At 51.5% G+C, this 20730-nt stretch overlaps 8 protein-coding genes across 8 annotated transcripts; 4 read left to right on the forward strand and 4 right to left on the reverse strand.

Moving 5' to 3' along the window:
• Positions 1 to 375: 375 nt before the first annotated feature.
• GT037_000867 (mediator of rna polymerase ii transcription subunit 17) lies at positions 376 to 4270 on the forward strand (the record flags this gene model as incomplete). Its single annotated transcript, XM_038925914.1, has 7 exons — positions 376 to 662; positions 716 to 1149; positions 1202 to 2388; positions 2831 to 2984; positions 3041 to 3916; positions 3977 to 4069; positions 4119 to 4270. 7 exons carry the CDS (start codon positions 376 to 378, stop codon positions 4268 to 4270), a joined length of 3183 nt encoding a protein of 1060 aa, XP_038791770.1.
• A 94-nt stretch (positions 4271 to 4364) lies between these two features.
• On the reverse strand, positions 4365 to 5582 carry GT037_000868 (enoyl-acyl-carrier-proteinreductase mitochondrial precursor; the record flags this gene model as incomplete). The annotated part of the gene is made up of 1 exon (XM_038925915.1): positions 4365 to 5582. One exon carries the CDS (start codon positions 5580 to 5582, stop codon positions 4365 to 4367), a length of 1218 nt encoding a protein of 405 aa, XP_038791771.1.
• Positions 5583 to 6329: 747 nt separating this feature from the next.
• Positions 6330 to 7109, forward strand: GT037_000869 (rna-binding protein vip1; the record flags this gene model as incomplete). Its single annotated transcript, XM_038925916.1, has 1 exon — positions 6330 to 7109. The coding sequence occupies one exon, from the start codon at positions 6330 to 6332 to the stop codon at positions 7107 to 7109; it is 780 nt and encodes a 259-aa protein (XP_038791772.1).
• Positions 7110 to 7459: 350 nt separating this feature from the next.
• On the reverse strand, positions 7460 to 9235 carry GT037_000870 (serine threonine-protein kinase-like protein psk1; the record flags this gene model as incomplete). The annotated part of the gene is made up of 1 exon (XM_038925917.1): positions 7460 to 9235. One exon carries the CDS (start codon positions 9233 to 9235, stop codon positions 7460 to 7462), a length of 1776 nt encoding a protein of 591 aa, XP_038791773.1.
• A 116-nt stretch (positions 9236 to 9351) lies between these two features.
• On the forward strand, positions 9352 to 9510 carry GT037_000871 (uncharacterized protein; the record flags this gene model as incomplete). The annotated part of the gene is made up of 1 exon (XM_038925918.1): positions 9352 to 9510. One exon carries the CDS (start codon positions 9352 to 9354, stop codon positions 9508 to 9510), a length of 159 nt encoding a protein of 52 aa, XP_038791774.1.
• A 3071-nt stretch (positions 9511 to 12581) lies between these two features.
• GT037_000872 (uncharacterized protein) lies at positions 12582 to 12961 on the forward strand (the record flags this gene model as incomplete). Its single annotated transcript, XM_038925919.1, has 2 exons — positions 12582 to 12827; positions 12890 to 12961. 2 exons carry the CDS (start codon positions 12582 to 12584, stop codon positions 12959 to 12961), a joined length of 318 nt encoding a protein of 105 aa, XP_038791775.1.
• Positions 12962 to 13715: 754 nt separating this feature from the next.
• On the reverse strand, positions 13716 to 15485 carry GT037_000873 (carbohydrate esterase family 4 protein; the record flags this gene model as incomplete). The annotated part of the gene is made up of 1 exon (XM_038925920.1): positions 13716 to 15485. One exon carries the CDS (start codon positions 15483 to 15485, stop codon positions 13716 to 13718), a length of 1770 nt encoding a protein of 589 aa, XP_038791776.1.
• Positions 15486 to 18497: 3012 nt separating this feature from the next.
• Positions 18498 to 20314, reverse strand: GT037_000874 (plc-like phosphodiesterase; the record flags this gene model as incomplete). Its single annotated transcript, XM_038925921.1, has 3 exons — positions 18498 to 18750; positions 18808 to 20014; positions 20080 to 20314. 3 exons carry the CDS (start codon positions 20312 to 20314, stop codon positions 18498 to 18500), a joined length of 1695 nt encoding a protein of 564 aa, XP_038791777.1.
• Between the last annotated feature and the right edge of the window lie 416 nt (positions 20315 to 20730).

The following is a 20730-nucleotide window of genomic DNA, read 5'->3' on the forward strand; positions in this document are numbered from 1 at the left end:
GAGCCGTGAGTTGTCAGTGTACAAGCTGCTTGTCCAAGCTTCTAAGGTTATCGGAGACGGCCGTTAGTGGCTGGAGTGGGAAGGGGCCATGCACATGTGACACCGTGTCGTCCCCGCACAAGGGCAGACTAACGCCCGAGAGCTGCTTGTAGGCCGCCGTACGATTTGACGGTTACTTTGCTTTTGCCCTCCGATTGCGTGCGCAACGCGCGAGATTCGTGGGTTGTAGGGTGAAGCTACAATCGATAAGCGGGGATCTACAACGGCCGCTACTGAGAGCTACGCCTTTTATGCAAGGGCCCACCGCGTCGGACAAACCACAGCAACGCAACTTCACCCCAGCTATCCCGCCGTGTTTATCTCGTCGCAACCGCCATGGACTCGCTCAACAACGTGGCCCTGCGCCCATGGCCAGCCCCAAAGAAGGAGGAGCTGACGCAGGACGATTTGCTGTTCAAGATCGAGCAGCTGGCCAGTGAACGGGGGCATTTGCGCAACATCACGGAACAGTCGCTCCAAGAAGACATCGATGCGGGCAAACATGTACCAGCCGACGCTGAGGAAGGAGCAAAGGACGAGAAGAAGGACAAGGAAGTGCCGTCCCGACAGGAACAGCTGGAGAAGGTCTTCAAGGCAGGACAGGAAATGTACAGCCATCTGGAGTACGTCTCGATGCGAATGCTTCATACCGAATGCAACGACTGACCAAAGATAGATGGGCCAAGTTCGCTGCTACCAACGCGCTCGATCTCGTCTCGCTTGTACTCTCCCAAGACCCCAACAAGCGCAGCCTGAACTTTTTCAGCCCTACTTTTCGTGACCAAGGCCTGAACCAGGGCATACCACTCGGCTCCTTCGGCATCAGCAAGGAGAACCATGAACACCGTACTCGTAAAGTGGAAGAACAGCACCGTCTCCAAGACCTGGCATCCAAGCAAGAGGCAGCGGCTCAAGGCGCACGCATGGGAGCACTGGATTCGTCGGTAGACGAGATACTAAAGGCCGCAAAACACCTCGAGAAAGAGATACGCCGCGAGACAAAATACTGGCATGAGATTGTGTCCGTCTCTGACAAAGGGTGGCCCATTCAGCGACTACGCCAGAACGTGCGCCATGCGCCTTTTGCTGTGCGATATGGACTTCCCGAAGGTATGGACTGCTTATTAATTCGCATGCTGAATTGAAGCTGACGACATTCTAGCTAGCGACCATTTCAAGGCCCGTGGATTCGCACCTCTCCAGATGGACAAAGATGGAAGTATCATACTAGATCCAGCTCTTGCGTTGAAGCCTAAAACATTTCGCGTGCGAGTCAGCATCGACGGCAAGATTACAGGTACATCACAAATCTCTGTCGACGGCGATTTTGCAACCCGGTCTCTCGAGAAGTCAATTCAACTTGCGCGTGACTCCTTACTCGAGGAAGAGCTGTATTATGAAATGAGCTTGGAGACGAGGCAGCTCTTGGCGTATGGTGTCGCATTTCGGGATTCAGTCATCCACATAGATGCGCCCCAAATGGGTAGTGCATTCCAGGATCGAAAGTTGCTCATTGATTGCATACCTCGAGACGATCCTATACCGAGTAACGAAGGTCATGAGCACGACTGGCTCGCTCGCAATATCGCTGAAGCGCTTCGCTTGCTCCTCGTTCATGAGCACAGCATGCGTCTACATCGGAGATCGCAGCTTCCACCTCCATTGACCGGCCAGGCACGGGAGAAGCTACCACCGCCTCTACTGCGTACGCTTCTCGCGATACTTAACCACATCGCTGGCGTTGACTCACTCTATGCTTACCTCGATTTGGTCGCAAAGACTCTGAAGGGTGCAGGCCTTGATGCGACACTAGAGACCACGCGTGAGACATCCTGGGCGAACCTCGTAGAGAGCCTAAAAACGATGTCAAGAAAGGGTCTGTCTGCAACCGACCAGCTGCTCGAAATTTTCATGAAGCCTTTCGATGGGAAAGCTACATTGACCCTCCCCACGTCCAACAGTGCACAGCCGGAAAATCTCATCGTTGTCACACGCACGATCATCGGTCAACCGACTTTTGGCACAGAGCACAAGCTTACACTTCCATCCACTTTGACTTCCGATATCGGATTGTTCCAGCAACACAAGTTTGATAGTGTTACAGAGTTGAAGTCATATCTCGACTGGATTCTCTCCCTGCATATTGCGCATAGACTTCTGAAGGGTGACTATGCTTCACGCGCGCAAACGAGAACCCAGGATCCACGGCTCTCAATTCGAACCAAGGACAGTAAGAAAAGCACGAAGTCCACCAAGGATATCAAAGTCGATTTCAATGATGGGGAATTGAAGGTTACTGCTCTGGCTGTCGATACCATAGCAGAATCGGGAGACAGTGAGCAATCGCATGTTTGGAGCGGAGCTGCCGGTAGTACGTCCTTGAAAGATGTTGTGCAAGAGTGGGTTGGCTAAACATTATCGTGGAAAGGATTGTGAAATAGAGAGAATTAAAGACCTTTCCAATCCGCAAGGATCCATATCAACCACGGCACTATTTTCCGCTCACAATGTGCTGGTGCGCCAAATGGTATTGCATCACAAAAGCGGGGAAATGCGCCGTCGATCCTGAGCCGTAAGCGGGTAGCTTCCCTAGATGCAGCCTCAAAGATCGTCCATACCTAGGTAATTGCTCGATTTTATCCTGGTACCTGACATGTACATGACGTGAAGACTAGCAATGCCCAGATGTCCAGGTACCTTCTGAGGTAATGTTTGCAGTTCGCGCTTGCGTGCTCCGAGGCTATATATACTGCCTGTCAGGCGTTGTGCCGTGGTCGTTACATGTCAACAGAATCTTGTTGCGTCCATGATGTTGTCCCTTCTTGTATGGACATTGAGCACATTGCTTCCTGCGCTATCCGGTGCACAGCGCATTCGCTCTGATCCCGGTGTCGCTGGCCCAGCTCTTGAGATTGTGCATCTGTACAACGACCAATGGCCTACCGGTACCAATGCACTCTGTCAGCGTTGCAAAATTCATGGCCACTAACACAGATCATAGGAATCACCGTATCGAAAGGCGGCCGCAAGTTCTCGAACTATCCGGCAGGCCTAGATGCTAATAACACAAATACGGGTACCAATAACAAGTATGCCGTGGCAGAGCTCACGACCAACGGCACCGAGACACCCTATCCTAGCGTGGAGATTAACAACCCACCAATTGGAGCTATCAATTACACAACGACTCCGCCGACTGGTGCAAACTACCAGAATTACCTCATCGGCGTACAGAGTGTAGTCTTGGATCCCCAAGATCGCCTATGGATCTTAGATACGGGACGCGCATTGACTGAAGATGGTACATTAGTCAATGCGTCTCCTGGTGGTCCCAAGCTTGTCGGTGTAGACATTGAGTCTGACACAGTGATTCAGACTATAGTCTTCCCACCCACGGTAGCATTCCCAGACTCGTACCTAAACGATGTCCGCTTCGACTTGCGACCTTCCGTCTCTGCTTCTGGCAAAGGAGTAGCCTACATCACCGACTCATCGTCTGAGGGCCGCAATGGAATCATTATCGTAGATCTAGGCACAGGCGAGAGCTGGCGCCACCTCGATGGTACAAAGGAGACGAGGGCTGAGAGGGGGTTTGTTCCATATGTCTGGGGTCAACCAGCTTACTACATTCCCGGTCCTGGTCAACCGCTTACCACTGTACCGTTGGGTAGCGATGGTATCGCCTTATCAGCTGATGGACAATACTTGTACTTTGGCCCCGTTGGTGGACGCACATTGTACAGTATCCCTACTGAGCGCCTACGGGACCGCAGTCAAGCTTCCGAGCTCTTGGCGCTGGGTGCGGTGAATAACAAGGGAGAAAGGGGTGTTAGTGATGGATTTGAGACGGACACCAATGGCTTCATCTACGCGGGTAGTAAGTATCCCTGTAAAAACTGCATGTGAGATATACACTGACTTTGTTCACTCGTAACAGATATGGAGCAAAATGAAATCGGGTTTCACAACCCGATGAACGCGTCTATGACGCTGTTTGTGAGGGACCCAAGGATTAGTTGGGTGGATACCAGTGAGTTTTTCTTGACACTGCTCACACTGAACGACGCTAATTTATACAGTGTCTGTCGGAAGCGATGGTTACCTTTACTTTACCGACAATCAACTTGCCTTCAGCTCGGCCTTTTACCCTGGCACGGATCGGAGGGAACGACCATTTGTGCTCTTCAGGGCGCCTTTGCCTAATAACGGTTCGAGGGTTTTCTTGCAGTAAGAGCATCTAAAATGTACCATAACTTTATAGTTTTCAATAGCTTGACATATATACGTCGTGGAATGTATACCTCTTATTTGGAAGGGTATATAATTTACGTCTTACCGAACACAAAAATGCCCTTGCCGTCCCTGTACCCCTCCAGCGTATCCTTCACCTTTCCTATCAATTCTTCGCCTTTGGTGTCCCATTCCCACTTGATCTCATCAACAGGCGTATCCTTGAACTCGCCCCTTCTTGTCATATCCAGCACGTCAGCAACAGTCTTCTGCTTCTCCTCTGGATGTTTCTCTGCCCATCTGCTCACCCAAAAGCCGTGAAAATGGATGTCTTTGAAGATGAGCATGGACGCAGGAATGGTCAAAGGTTGCTTGGACATAGCGCCGTACGTAACGAAATGTGATGACGAGGAAAGCAGTTTAGCCATGGCGGTGGCCGCCTTGCCGTTTACGCAGTTGAGAGCTAGACGTATAGGCGCGCGGCCGCCGTTTGTCCATTCCTTGGCCTGATCCTTAATGCCTTGAGCCTGCAATTCTGCATCTGTGATTACGACGTCAGCACCCAAATCTTGCAGTTCCTTCTTCATGGCTTCTTCTTTGCTCTTGTCTTCCCGGCTACGAATCACATTGATGCTCTTGTAACCCCATTTCTTGCCTAGCTGGATGGCTGCGCGGCCGACACCCGAATTTGCACCATTCTGTATAAACCAGTCGCCTTCAGAGAGGGTTGTGAAGTCGCGCAGCATGCGGTATGCTGTGCATGGGTTTATGGACACGGTGCCGGCCTGGATAGCGGTAATTCCTTCACGCATCTGGTCATCGAGTTTGACGACATCGTTGGTCGTGGCGCTTGCATGTGTTCGCCATGTCCCGAAGCCAGGACCCTTCATAAAGACCCAGTCGCCCTTTTTGAAGCCTTCCTTCTTGACACCCTCGCCAAGTGCTATGATTTCTGCCACACCTTCGTTTCCAGCGACAGCAATTGGGTTGGGGGTGCCCAAGTTTGTTGTGAAGGTTGGCTTGGAAGGGTATACACCTTGGATCTGGTTGATGTCGGCGGGATTGATGGGCGAAGCGAGGAAGCGCAGCGTCATGTAGTTGCTATGTGGTGGCGAGATGGAATGACCGTGAAGAGAGAGCACAGCTGGAGGCTCGCCATAGTCTGAGAAAGTGAGGGCTTTGGCCTGTTCGTAGCCGTATGCGGAGATGTAGCGGCGCTGTGGGAGTCGAGATACGGTCGGTGCTAGACTTGGCGTGCGACGCAGACATGACTGCGCTAATCGTGGCGACGCCGGAAGCAGTCTGGAAGCCATTGTGGACGGTGCAGGCGCTATGCGACTGTTGTGTGAGTTGGCAGCTGGTGGAGCTCATGGAAGATGTTTTGAGAAGACGGAGCTATGACGTTGCTAAAGCCGAGGTTTGGTGGAGCAGTGGAGCGTCACGGTAGGCATCACGTCCCCATCAGGTCCATATCTACATAGGGTCCTGACGTGCGAGTGCATACCAATGCTGGATTTATGCTCTCTAGACGCTCGAGTAGTGCAGTGCCTCACATCCCACCCCTAATTGCGTCTCTAAACCCAAGATTTTACTTCTTAATGGACCGCTAGAGAAAGGTGCCTGTGAGAGTACTCGTGTATAGATGGCATGTAGCCACGACATGCGCAGTCAGTTGTGTGTGTGTGTGTGTGTGTGTGTGTGTGTGTGTGTGTGTGTGTGTGTGTGTGTGTGTGTGTGTGTGTGTGTGAAGAAGCAACCAGTGGTGGCAGGCATTCACATGCAAGCCAGCCCAAGCAGCGCTTCGTGAAGCTTCCCGCCAGCCCTAGAGCGTGGGCATCTAGACGCCACTAGCACCGCCCCGCGCGACGTCATCAGCCCATGCGTTGCCAGGCTGCGCCCCTCCCTGAACTGGCTTCTTATACCCCTCGACCACTACAAATAGACCCTGTCTCCAACACCTAGTCTACTACATCACTCATAGAATCATTGCACTCTTCTTAACTACTATACCCTTAGCACCCAATTCTCTCAAACCACCCCCACCCTGCATATACGTCAACATGGCTGCCACCGTCAACGTCGAGAACATCTCCACCAAGACCAGCGAGGATGAGATCAAGAGCTTCTTCTCCTTCTGCGGAAAGATCCAGTCGCTCAGCGTGAAGCCTTCGGGCGACGACACACAGTCAGCCTCCGTTACGTTTGAGAAGGCCGCTGCCGCCAAGACCGCCCTTCTCCTCGACAACACCCAGCTTGGACACAACTCGGTCCAGGTCACATCAGCTAAGAGCCTCGACGAGATTGCCGGCGAGAAGTCTGCCGCCGCCGAAGACGCCAAGGACGGCGACCACCACATCGAGCAGGAGCAGAAGCCCCGCGCACGCATCATCGCCGAGTACCTCGCCCACGGCTATGCCATCTCCGACAAGGCCATCGAGAAGGCCCTTGCAGCAGACAAGCAAAACGGCTACAGCACCAAGTTCATGAACATCCTCAACAACTTCGACCAAAAGACCCAGGCTACACAGAAGGCGCAAGTCGTCGACCAGAAGCTGGGCGTGACAAACAAGGGCTACGCTGCCTTCAACATGATGACCAGCTACTTTGACAAGGCCGCATCTACACCCACTGGACAGAAGCTTCGTGCTTTCTACGACCAGGGAAACAAGACTGTCATGGACGTCCACAACGAGGCTAGGCATCTGGCAGACCTTAAGAAGCAGAAGCCTGCTGGTGAGGAGGGTGCTGCCGCTACCGCCGAGAGCAGCGAGAAGCCCGCCCAGGGTCAAAGCGAGAAGGGCGCAGACTCCTACGCTGCCGCTGCCGCTCCTACTTCCTAGGTGCAAACACTATTGTGCTGACAGCCGAGAGCTGTAATAGCTTTTCTTTCGGTTTTACGATTCCCACTTGGTTCACAGTCTGTATTAATACTTGCGCATGATACCGACGACGGCACGAGCATGGAGTTTGGAAGGGGATGGTTTATTCAGCCTACGAGGAAAGAATTCTATCTAGTAACCATTGAAAGTGACTTCTGTGCCGTTGTGTAGTGTTGCCATACTCATCGAATGAAACATGACGAAGCAACGACCCTCTATTACCCTCTTTCTCTCCAACAATGTAAACAATATGCAAAACCCAAGTATACAACACGGTGAAACAATGCAATTAGACAAATCTCTGCATCAAGTTAGTATCCCCACTCTCCACTATCCAACAGACTCTGGCTAGCCACAAAGCTGAATCCACCAAAAGGATTGCTAGAAGCCTGGCTCTGACTTTCGAACATCAAGTCATCAAACTTCTTTGTCAGAACAGGGCTCAGCGGAAGATCGGTGAAGTCCTGAGCAAAGTTCTCTGCCAACTCCGGGTCTGTGATAAGTGGTTGAATCGGCGGTGTCAACTCCCTCGCCTCCAACTTCTTCCAATCGATTTTGCGGAAAAATCTATGTTTCTTAATGTTGGGCAAGTCCTTGGCCATGTTGAATCCTAGGCGTTTCTTCGGGTCTTTGCGGAGAAGGCGGGTGAGAAGGTCTTTGGCTTCGGCGCTAAGGTAATAAGGCAATGAGAGTTTCTGTTTCACGATTTTTTCCTGAATCTTTGCGTTGTTGTTGCCAGTGAAAGGAGGAGCACCAGTGAGGAGGTCGAAACCAAGCGCACCTAGGGACCACCAGTCGACTGCCGCGCCGTACTCGAGGCCTTGAACTACTTCCGGAGCCATGTACTCTACGGTGCCGAGGAAGGAGCGGCAGGGGTTGTCTTCATCAAGACTGACTTTGCTTAGGCCGAAGTCGGTGAGGAGCAGGTGGCCCTCGGAATCTAGAAGGCAATTCTCTGGCTTCAAATCACGGTAGATGACGCCGACTGTGCGGTGAAGATGGTCGAGCGCAAGCACCATTTCGGCCATGTAGAAGGCTGCTGCATCTTCAGAAAACATGCGCTCGGCTTCAAGGTGGTGGAACAGCTCGCCTCCCTGGGCATACTCCAGGATGAGGTACAGCTTCTCCTGGTCTTGGAAAGCATAGTAAAAGTTGACGATGAATGGGTGGCGGTTCACACTCTCGAGAACATTGCGCTCCGTCTTGGTCTGCTCTATGAGCTTCTTATGCACAGTGATGGAGGCCTTCTTGAACTGCTTCTGCGCGAAAAGACGGCCTGTGGCGCGCTGCCTGACCAACAAGACGGTGCCATAGCTGCCCTTGCCCAGACACATCAACGGCTCGAAGTCTTCTGCCGTCATCTTACGCACCATGCCATTGTTCAACATGGTCGAGGTTTTGGAGAGCGTATCAACGCTGAAGTCTTCGGCGTTGAGGTCGATTTCATAGCTCTCCATCTCGGTACGATCACTGTCGCTTTCTCGACCCGACATGCTGGTGTTGCTCGACAACTGCGACGTGACCCTGCTCATAGGCACGCCCTTTCCTGGGTAATCCTTCATGGGGGAGTCGCTCCTTGGACCTAGACTCAGCGCCTCGAGTTGGGCTTTGAGGTTGCTGATGCCTCCTGCCGTGGACTGGGGACGGAGCGCTGGGCTGCTGGTCACACTTGGGAGTCCGGAACGAACAGGGCCAAAACGTGGTGTAGTCGCCAGAGAATAATCAGACTCTTCCCCACCAGACGTGACTGGAGTGTGGAAGCCCCGGGTGACACTCGTAGCCTGTAAGCCTGCCTTCAGGCCCTTCTTCTTCTTTTTCTTGTTCTTCTGGGCCTTCCTCATGACTGCGTCGAAATCCAACTTGTCCGGACCCTGCTGCTTGCATTCGGGATCGGGCTGCACTGCGCGCTTGGGCATAGGGCTGACGATATTGATCGGCGGGGTGCCCACATGGAGGGGCACGTTCGGGGGGCTCATGTCCATGTTCCCAGGTGCGAACATGTCGGCATCATCAGGCATGACAGGCTCGGGATTTGGCAGCGCATTGGCTGGAAGGTGCGCATCGTTCTGGTCGAATGCGAAAACCATGACAGCGGTAGTGGTGGGGTAATACGATATAAATTCGTCAGTCTTCAGGCTGCGCGCGGATTCTGCTCATGATTAGCATTTGCGCCCCCTGTCAGAGGGAACTGCGCGCACATCCAATGCCCGTCTTGGGCAGAACAATACTACAGTCCGCCGCGAATATTCACGGCGGAACTCCTACCCCTAGCCGAACCAGCGATGCGAAAGAGGCGTCCGTCCTGTTCAGACCCGAGCTCAGTGCGCTGTACGGAAAGAAGGTGCCAACTGCGGTAAGCTGAACGGTGGGGAGGAAAGTGGTTACGGCGAAGGAAGCAGAGCCCATAGATGGTCGTGTTGGAATATCGGGAATGGTGATAATTGAGGCCAGGATTCGGAGCCTGGCAGTAAATCTGTTTTGTTGGCGTGTCGCGGTGTAGTGAAAAGGCGTGTTTGAAGGGGTGCTGGAAGAAAGGACCGCGATCAGCGGGAGAGGCTCAAATCGCTCGCTTTCTTAATTTGGTGCCTTGGCGACCTGGCTGCGGTGGCATGTGAAATGAGCTTGCGCTTAACTCGTCACCCGCCCCAGACTCCGTCTGCTTCTCCACAAAACACTCGGAGCCCTACCCCGTGCTTCGTTTACATCATGTTCCAGGCTTGGTGCGTCTTACCAAAGTCATGCGCTGGCAACTGTAATGCGACCATCATCGATCTTGTTCGATACAATACGCCTTGAAATTGAAACCGCCAGCGCGTCTCAAGGCGCCAAACAGACTGTGCGATGCTCGTCGAGCGCGTTTTTTGCTCGCAAACAAATCAACGCGGCAAGGCTATACAGTTGCTGCCGTGAACCGACTTGAACCATTGCTACGGCCAAACGAAGCCACAAGCAATAGTCCTCAACGATAGCTAGCGGCCCCCTGTCTTGAATGACATACCTCACAAACAGCAAGGCAGGCACGGTGCATGACGGCATAGGGTGCGCCACGAGACAAGTACACTCTTCGTCCATCACACTACGCTCCCTGCGACTCCTCTGCATTTTTTTTTAAAAAGGCGACTGCGCAACTGAGTCTCTAGCAGGAAGGTGCGCAATGCTGTTATCCGAAGCTAAGCGGGTCCTGCTATTGCATCAGGTAACGTTCTGCCACCTCGATGCAGCACCAACCAGCGGCAAGCCTACAGCGCGAAATATGAATGTCTCAAATGCTTAACTCTCCATCAAAGCCTTCCTAGCTCAGTGGTAGAGCGCGTCACTAGTAATGACGAGGTCGTCAGTTCAATTCTGGCGGAAGGCAATTGAAATGATGTTTTTGGGATGGCCACTCCCGGGTAATGGCCGCCCGGAGCGCCCTTAATTTTTTCCCTTTTTGCCATCAAAGGGAACCCTTCCTCTATCGAGCTTCAAGACCTCTCAGAAAGATGTTCTTCTATTTTGGACTTGCGCCCACGTCTTTCGCGTTGTTCTGCAGCCATCAAGATCCAAATATCAAGGGAGGACTAGGACAAGTCTGTACGCTTCACCAACATCAAGTGTGTGCAGAACAGCTTGTGTCCACATGCCTCAACTTGACCGACGATAGTCCCTCGTATGGCAACTCGAGAGATTGGTTTAGTTGGAACTATATCAAATTCTCCAACGGGCATGCCTCATCAAGTCCATTGGTATGCATAGCCCTAGTCCCAAGAGGCTTTGTATGTACTTGCAACAATAACGTTCAAAACAGCACAACCTGAAAGGTGCGCATAAAAAAATTGATTCATATTGCACGTGCAGTTCGTGAAAAGACATATCTTGCCAACTTTTAAAGTAGGGGGTCAGTTTCATGTACAACTTATATAATCACAACCCATCTCTCCGTTATTGTTTGTTCAAATATGATTCCAGGTAGGAAACGAAAAAAGGAGTTGTATGACCACATCATAGAGGTCCAGCATAACAATGATGCCACTGGGCTGAGTTGAACGGTCATATCTAGCAAATCGTCAGGGGTGTCCATTCCTGTGGTCGTCTCTGTTTGGCTTCATCAAGCGCACGCTGACTGGAGTCAAGACATGTGTTTTGGCTCTTCGCATGCAACCTACTTATTCTTCGGTGAACTGAGCGTGGTATGCCAGCTTGCCTGAAGTTTCAATGTTGTTTACTCTGCTGACCAGGACGCAGAGCCCAACGGACCATACGACGTGCGCGACATTCCGAACACGTGGGGCTATTGAATCAACAGATGCAGCAGCCATGACTCCTCGACCGGATCACGTTAGCATTTGCTTACATCTCGTACCCGGCAAAGTAGGTATGGACGGCTCTTCCCTTTGCATACTGACGAATGTCTGGGCGACTAGTGAGATTCATGTTTGTCATTACCTTGGCCTGCTGTATATTGTGCCGATGATATAACTTATAGCCTCATCGACCTACAATCAGACAAAGCACGTAACAGAAAAATTGTATCCGGCACGAATGTATGAGAGGCAAGAGTAGCGAACAGGCCAGCAACCGAACCAGAGCGAGGTCAGGGCTAGAGAGTTTGTACGTAATGACCGCCCTTCCGGAAGCCAAGATAAAATAAGCATCTCATCTTCATTGACCGCCTAACGCAAGCCACAATTTGAGCCAGTGGTCAGTCAGCGTGTGCGATCAACCTCGCTGTATCTCATTCCAGTATCCCATTCCCTAACCACAGCCGCTTCGGGCCGAGGAGTGCCTCTTCTGCAGGCCGAAGTAAGATATAGGATGTACAGAAGAAGGTTTTGCTACCAGTCTGACCGGACCGCATCAATATAGCCATATTAACTGTTGTGTAACCTCAGCAGATCATGTCTACATTGACTATGCCAAGGTTCTTGGGGTCATGAAAACGACGAATCACCACAGCAGACTTTGCCCTTGAGACCCAGATTCTAGCTACTACGCCCACAAAGGTATTGTTCGGAACATCGCCTTCGCGTCTCGACGCCTCAAGCCTCCGCCTGTTATGCGATCAGCTTACCCCCACCGTCATTGCTATTCAAGAAAGATCGTACAGGCATCACTAGTGCTATTCAATCAGCGCGGTGAGTGAATGAAGGACGTTGAGTGGGCACAACGACGAACGAAGATGTGGTAGTAGCCTCATGCTAGACCTCGAACCCCGAGACAGTGACCCAAGTTAGGACTTTGTTAACCATACATCCACCTGGAAAGACTGGAAGAGCTTACCGATCAAATAAGACGACGACGGAGAAGCAGTAACATAGAGAGAGAGGCGAGGAAGAACAAGTATAAAGGATGTCCAGAATTCGACTTGAAAGGACTCATCAAGCTCTATCATCATAACATCAAACCACTTCACCAGCCTTTCGCTAAACACACCACTTTTACAAATCGATCAACATGCGTTTCTCAACCATGACCGTCTCCGTGCTCGCCGCCGGCCTGGCAGTCGCCTCCCCAAACTCTATCGCCAAGCGCGAAAACCAAGAGATGACCAACGTTATTGCGTTCGCTGCCCAACAAGCCGACTGCAGTCTCTTTGACTGCGCTGCTGTAGTCGCTGCTGGCGCCTGCATTGCTGGAGCGATCGCAGTTCCAGGTGCCGTTCCTGCAGTTCTGGCTTGTGTTGGTGGTGGTGCTCCTTCGGTACGTGATTTACCATCTTCGCAGATCCTCTTGTACATTAGGCAATCTTCTAATCATCTTAGATCTGCCCCTGCGCCGGATGCATCGACGCTCTTAATAACTTCCTGGTCGAAAACAACGTCTGCCCCGAGTAAAAACAGTAGTAGACAATCTAAGGATCATTCTATAATCGATCGGGGAGTACGTAGAAGCAAGGGGCTCAGACGGACAGTAGTCCATCGACATTAGACCTGCAGTGTTTAATGTAGATTGAGACAAAAGGCTTTCACGGGCGTCTTACATGTATCTCATTGGTGCTTGTTTAAATACACTCGCTTTTCAATGAAATTGCTGGCCGGCACAACCAATTTCCGCTTGCATTTCTTCATTCCAAAACGGTGCCATGACACAATGGGTGATAGCGTACCCTACATGTTAATATTTCGGTCAGCACAAACGCATCCATGAGACGACGTGATGATTAAGTCGAGAGCTAGATACCTTGAGTGAACAATCATGACACGCTTCCAAACATAAACTAGCAGTCGATATCTGATAAAAGTGTCACTGTACGGAACAAAAGAGTGGAGGTAATGCGATTGATGGTGAATGATGGGTATTGGGTATCAATGGTTGTCATGATCTATTACGCGATTTGCTACTTCTTTTCGTCGTCCTCAGTCAATCTGCGACATCTGACACAGGATTTGTACGGTAGTAATCGATTCAGCAGAGTACAAAAGAGTAATGTACAAGAATATAGTTGAGAACTATCTTTCCTTTTTTGATATAAACCTCGTCGCGTCGTTCACGGGGCTAGCCCCGTCATGTCTCGATGACGATAGATCAATCGACCCCTGATAGGGAATTCTTGCTTCCAACTAAATGAAACGCGAAAGTGGGGTTGACTTAGTTGCAGGTACCAAAGCCAGATTGGCAGCCAGTACCGCAGTGACCGGTGGTGGTTCCGCACCAACCGTACTGGGAGCAGCAGTTTCCGAAAGTAGATCCAGCACATGTGAAGCCAGAGGTTCCGGCACAAGATCCGTCAGTGGAAGCCTTCTTGGTTGGAGCAGCAGCAGCCTTGGTGGTAGTGGTAGCAGCCGCCTTGGTAGCAGACGCTCCAGTGCCAGAGCACGTACCGAAAGCAGAGTTGCAGCCAGTAGAGCAGTGGTCGGTGGTGCTTCCACACCAGCCGTATTGGGAGCAGCAGTTCCCGAAGGTTGAGCCGGCGCAGGTGAAGCCAGAAGCACCGCCACATGAGCCATCGGTGGAAACCTTGCCTGCAGCAGAGGCGACAGGGGCCTTGGAACTAGTGGTAGCAGCCTTGGTCGTCGACGTAGCCTTGGTGGTGGTGGTAGGAGCGACGCCATTGCTTCCGCAGTTACCGAAGCCAGACTGGCAACCAGTTCCGCAGTAGGCTGAGGTGGTACCGCAGTAACCGGCAGAACTGCAGCAGTTACCGAACGAAGATCCCAGGCATGTGTATCCCTTGGTTCCACCGCAAGTAGCATCGGTGGTGACTTGCTTGGTTCCAGTGGCAGCGGGGGCAGTAGCAGAAGTAGTAGGGTTGGCAGAGCCAGCACCACCAGCAGTGCGGTACCAGTTTTCCTTGGGGTCACCGAGGCAGTCACCAACGGTAACAGCCTTGTAGCCGAGCTGGGTAAGGGTGGAGAGCATGTACTCAGTAAGGTTCATGGCAGTCTGCTCGTGGATGTCATGTCCAATCTCGAGCCATTGGTTGCTGGCAGCGGGGCCACTGGTGACGTTGCCCAGGAAAACGTCCTTGGAGTACTGGATCAGAGTGGTACTGTCGTGTTCATAGTCATCAGTGTCAAGGTTGAAGTATGTGACGTGATAGCCAAGATCAGCCATGTCCTTCTCGCAGCCTGACTCAGCAGTGCAGCTGGAGTATGGGGGGCGCATGTAGGTGGGGATCTTGCCGACAATGTTGCGGAGAGCCATCTCGTTCTTGATCATCTGGTTGTAACGGTCTTGCTGGGAGATGGCGCTCAAGTCCAAATGAGTCCAGGTGTGGGAAGCAAGCTGGTGGCCTTCAGAGTCCATGCGCTTGAGGACATCGCTGAACTCAGGGGTGATGTCAATCTGTCCCTTGTTGATGTTGTTTCCAGTGATGAAGAAAGTAGCCTTTGCGTTGTACGAAGCCATGACATCGAGAATGTGGCTGGTGAAGACCTTTTGTGGGCCATCGTCGTAGGTAATGGCAACCGTACCTGGTGTGGTACAACCGTAGATACCAGCACCACCGTACTGGACGTCACCGAGCTTGGGACGAGCGATAGAAGAGGTGTTGGTACCACCTGGAGTTGCGTTCTCAGGGCAGCCAGGACCGTGCGCGTAGTCGCATCCGGGAGAGTAACAGTAGTCGTCCTCAGTACCACAGTAGCCAGCCTCTGAGCAGCACTGGCCAGCGGGACAGTTGCCGACGCCTGCACCGCACTGGCGGTCATCCTGACGGGCAACGACGGCAGTCTTGACCTGGGTCTTGGGCTTGAGAAGTTCGTTGACTCCAGTGAAACGTGCTCCGGTGCGAGAAAGCAAATCCCGAGCGCGGAGATCCCTGGGGTTCAGTCCAATGATGTTGGGTAGGGCAGCTCCATGAGCGTTGACCAAAGGAGTAATAGCTGCAACGGCAGCAAGAGCGGTAGAGTAGTGCATGTTGTAAGAATAAGGTCGGTTCGAATTACGGAATTAAGTGTTGATCTGGTAGGTCAGATCAAGAGAGGTGAGCGAGTGGATAGTGGTGGCCAATATCGACGACACACTGGGGAATCTTGGACCGAAAAGAAGGAATGGTCAAGATGAAGGTAAGGTAGAATTAAAACTTCGAACAGAAGGTACCAAGAAAGCTCATCAAGACGTGCGGGCAGAATCATCTTATGAAGGACGAAGATGATCGACAGCCAGCCAGCAACCCCCGTAAGGCATGGTGCTAATGTTGACTCGCGTTACGGCTAGCGCTCTCGACACTTGCCTGCAGGTGCCGGTCAGCTTGGGAAAAGGAAGCTTGGTGCCGCGGGCCCCTGGGGCTGGCAGATTTCAAGCTGTCGACCCGCGGCGCCGGCTTCGCTTCGGGCGGACATGATGCGCGATTGGGACGTTTCGTCATGGGTGGTAAGTAGCACGGACTCCTTTGCCATGCAGGAACCATCAACTCTATCACGTTGTCGAGCGAAAAATAGATCAAGATGGTTGATCCAAGCCGTTTGAAACGTGTTTTGGCATCTGTGCCATCCGAAATGTTATTACCACACGCCTCTGACGTCTGCAGGCCGGCAATCGGTCGAAACAATGAGTGATTCATCGCACACGTTCTCCACCATTGTCCCTCACTTAACGGTTGCTTGGCATATATGGTCGTCGCGCGGTCGCTGTTCAACATGTTGCGATGATGGTATCTCGCCTATACGCTAGAAAATTATCATTTAGCTGTTGTGAGATGCTAAGCGCGTGGCGATGTGACGTCTTCCATGATCGGTCTGATGGTGCAGCACCTAACAGATGGCCCTTCGGGCGTCAGCCATGGCGTTGAGCCATGAAAGCACCGACATGCGCTGGCGCATTGGCAACAGCTGCCGAGGACGCCCAACCGACGGGTGCAGCTCTTGGAGGAGCTTGTTAGGGATAAGAGATCCGCCCCGCATCACCACCAAAGTCTTCGTGTAGGCAGTCGTACGAGTCTTTCAAGCCAAGCCATGCAATTGCATGAAGTTTCTTCCGCGAAAGGTAGCATGTTGCGCGAATCCACTACCTTGAACGTCTCCTCTCCCCCTGTGGTCCAGACGCCTGCAGCTTCCGAGGAAAATTGGAGTCAAGTGGGCTTTCCGATGATACGAGATGAGCCAATCACGTGCTCTGCCAAGCGAGACTCAATACTAATCGCTCCCACTCTCCAACAGGACGGGATACTTGCTTCCGCCAAACGCCTCGCTCTGCCGGTATACCGTCGCGAATCGTCACTCTTTGCCTATGTGGATGACTCGATGCCAAAGGGCAATGGCGCATTCTAACACGCAACCACAAGAGCAAGCCGCTCAATAATCAATACGTTTTGCATTGAGACGATTGGGATCAAGGGGGACGGGAAGACCTCGTATCCCTTCTCTGTCTCCATGCAGCTAACCACTCATACATCTGATTCAGGCAGCCTCTTCAAAACCTCCACCACTCCATAGTCTCATAGAACAGCTCTACTGTATGCACATCGGGAATACCGCAAGGAATAAAGCCCGAGTCTATTTTGAGCATATTGCTTTTCTGTTGCGAGACAAGCTTTTGCTCAAGTGACTAGGTTCTTCAGCCTCGTGCCGGCGGCTTGACTCGCCAAAACAAAATTGCGATAGACAAACTCTTCTCGTGCGCAAGCAACAGCACGACCATTTCTTAGTAACTCTTAGGCTTACGGAGTTCAACGGTGGAGAAGAATCGTTTGCGGCCTGTATTGCGACTGGTAGAATTTCCGATCGCATATCTCAACCTCCGCCTCCCGGTGCCGCGTGAGCTGGGATGCCAGGCATCACCAATGACCCTTGTGCCACTCACACATCCTACTCATGGGCTAATAATTTACCCTGACACATAAGGCCAGAACCGGATAGGACGGCCCTGCAGCCTCCACATTATCGATATCCAGCTGCGGTCATATATTCTTTTTCTTCCCTTACGCTGGATATAGCATCTCCAAGGGGCGATTGAGCCAAGGAAATCGTGTGGAGAAACAAGGCGTCCCCTACCCGTATCGCTTCTTCTGTTAAGCAAGAACAAGCACTTGCTCTGCCGTTGCATCTCGTGGCACTTGGCGCATGCCGTATACCCGCAAATACTCGTATTGCATGATGAGCACGTCGGCTGCAGCCTGAGAAGTCAATGTACATGAATGCCTCAGGGGTCGTGGTCTGTCTGGGCGTGTTGCACCGTGAGGACGTCTACTTTTTCCTCCACTAACATTTGTTTCCTTGTCCGCCAGACGTACTTTGTTATACAATGAGTGAACTGTAAGGCGATAGGTTGAACCTAACATCGAAGATCAGCATCGGTTACATGCACGAGCGGCACACAACGTTGTCGCACAGAGGATTGACGTCCCGCTGCTGATCAGTCGTAGATCACCTACATCAGGGACCTGCACAAAATTATGAAGAGCAACATGACAAATGTAGATCATCGCAACGTCTATCGATATCGAGATGCGATGTGGATGTAGAGTCAGATATGTTCGTCAAGATCTACTATTGGCCCTATGCCTGACATCCGTGTTTGTAAACAAAGATTTCGTCAGGCTTCCTGTCCGGAATGGAGTCAGACCGAAGGAATAAGGAAGGTCTAGGAAGAAGCACTGCAGGCGGACAAACGCGATCCATGAACCACAAATATCTCGCGCCAGTGGCATACTTTCGTGTGCATGTTGTGCGTCATAGATCAACCACAGTCACACTTGACACTCTGCACCGATAGCTCGACTTGGTTGGGCAAAAGGATCATCTCCACGGAGAGGTATCGGCCGAAAACTTCAAGATGCTGTGCGGGGTGCTGAATGTCTTGTCTGGCTATAACGTTCCTACAAACATTCACGTATGTTTAATACTTCGCTTCGGATCTTGTGTAGAACTGAGGACGAGGTCTATTCTCAAATCATAAAAAGCAATTCCATATACTTAGCTATTTCAGACGTTACGCCCCCCTTTTCAGTTGTCTCCCAGTGACAATCCCGTTCTTCCCTGCGATCCCGTTGTTTACTGCAACAGCAAATGCAGCAATATCAGAGTTGGGCTGTAACCCCTGCTTTGGTCTGTCAAACGGGAAAACCACACTCTTGTCTCTGACTCCAAGACTATCTACGAACAATACGTTTGGGAAGCTTTGCGGCGTAAAAGCGTTCCAGGCTTCGCTTATTAGATCATCGAAGGCTGACGCGGCCATATTCCTATGTGTCATGTTAGTCCAGGGAAGAAATTGTAGGCAGAGAAGGCGGATTACGAACATGATGGCTTTGTCAAAATTTAGGACGTCTTCAGGTTGTTGCGTCAGCGTCCAGGAGAAGATGTGGAAAGCATCCTTCTTCTCATGTTCTTCGCCTACGATGTTTCGATTCTGCTTTAGTTTGGCTAACTGATCGCTCTTCATGTTGGCAAGGTTGTTGCTATTGCTGTATTCGTCGTAGAACGGAAAATTACGACCGGAGTAAAAACCCTGGCTTGCAAAGTCGCCCAGTGTTATACCTTCAGGTATCTGGGCGACCACGAGGACTGAAGCACGGTCGGTGATGAATTCCCCAAGGCGTTTATCAGAGAGATCAGTGGTTCCTGAGTTTTTGAGAATATAGCGGTCGTTGATGCTCTTTAGTGTGGTGAAGAGATCATTCCATTGCGTTTGGGTAAGGTCTTTGTACTTGTTGTCTGTGTCGAGTGTGTGGCTTAAATTTATGATGACGAGCTCTTGGTAATCTGCTGTGAAGTCGTTGATCTGACGTATGATCTCTTCAAGCGTCTGTCCATTACCACCAAGCCAGATGTCGCCCACTTGGCCATAGTGACCGGCTACCCATTCCCCTCGAGAGAGCACTGGACGAAGGTCAAAATACCGCGATCCGGCCATTAGTTGTTGATAGAAATCTAGGTATTGTGTCTGGGTGTTCGCAAAGTGCGCACCGATGGTACCAGGTTTGAAGGTACCCATGCCTGCATCGTGAGAGCCCGGCATGCATATGTGCTTCAAGGTTCTGTTCGCCAACGAGCCCAGGCTCTGCTGCATCCAATCCGAATACGTACCGCTATTCGACCACCAATTACCTGCTTCATCCACAGACATGATCCAGTTGACTGCAGCGTTGTGCCGAAAGCCCAGATCGATCTTTGCTCCTTGCGAACTCTGCTTCGTCGACATATCGTCCAAAGATATGGTGAGCTTATAGTCTGAAGGCTTTCGACTCAATACTGTGAACTTGTCCGATGTTTCATCGATACTGTAGTAGGCCTCACCCGCATCGTCACGGGTGCTTCCTCTGGTCCCGAATTCCACATAGACTCTGGATGCTTGGCCTTGTTCAGTCAGCGGCGGTGTCGTTTCTAGGTCAGAATTGTTCATACCAGCGTTGATTGTTGGCCATATCCATGTGTCCATTTGATATGAGTGTTGGCTATTCAAGATCCACCTGAACGGCGAACCGTTTACCAGAGTCAAATCTCCGCCTGTTGATACAAAATCAGTTTCGTCCCTTCTTACCACACTCTTAGACCATTAGATCATGACTCACCCCAACCCATAATTGATGTCTCTTTCAAATCTTTCTCACTCGTCGACTTGTTGTAAGAGACTGACTGTAGTCTTTGCTGGTGTATGTGCTCTCCTCGTGCAGCGTAACCGGTACGATCGTCCTGAAAACCAGATCCTCGCACAACGCCATGCTGTGGAAGCAGCAGAATTAAAACCAACCCTCCCCAGAGCCCAGAAAACAGGCGCATGATGCCCAAAATTCCCAGGTTCTGCATTGTATTCTAGCGGCACCCTACTGGGTCGGCCCTCTCCGTCATTCCCGTGCTTGCGCCGCTGTCAGCCACTCAATCGAAGCTCGTGTTTATCCAGATGCGCCCCGAATCCTTGCAGGGCTGTCTGAGTTGGTGTAGACGGGTAATCGCTGTATAGATACAGCCGAGGATTGGTCGTGTTTTGCCGTCACTTTCTTGATTGGGTGAGCTTTGTTGTTTCACCTTTACACCCACTCCGCCAATACAGAGTCCGATAGCCTCAAAGTGCAGATATCAAGGTGTTGATTGTGCTTAGCGGCATCCAATACCTATGCGCAAGAGTATAAAGACAACGTAAAGCGTAGCGCAGCGCAGATCCAGATGGCTAGGGGTTCTTGAGGCTTGGTGTTGTTTGCCGCATCGTTACGCCGGTAATTGCT

The sequence above is a fragment of the Alternaria burnsii genome, assembly GCF_013036055.1.
Source record: "Alternaria burnsii strain CBS107.38 chromosome Unknown 705, whole genome shotgun sequence".
NCBI lineage: Eukaryota > Fungi > Ascomycota > Dothideomycetes > Pleosporales > Pleosporaceae > Alternaria > Alternaria burnsii.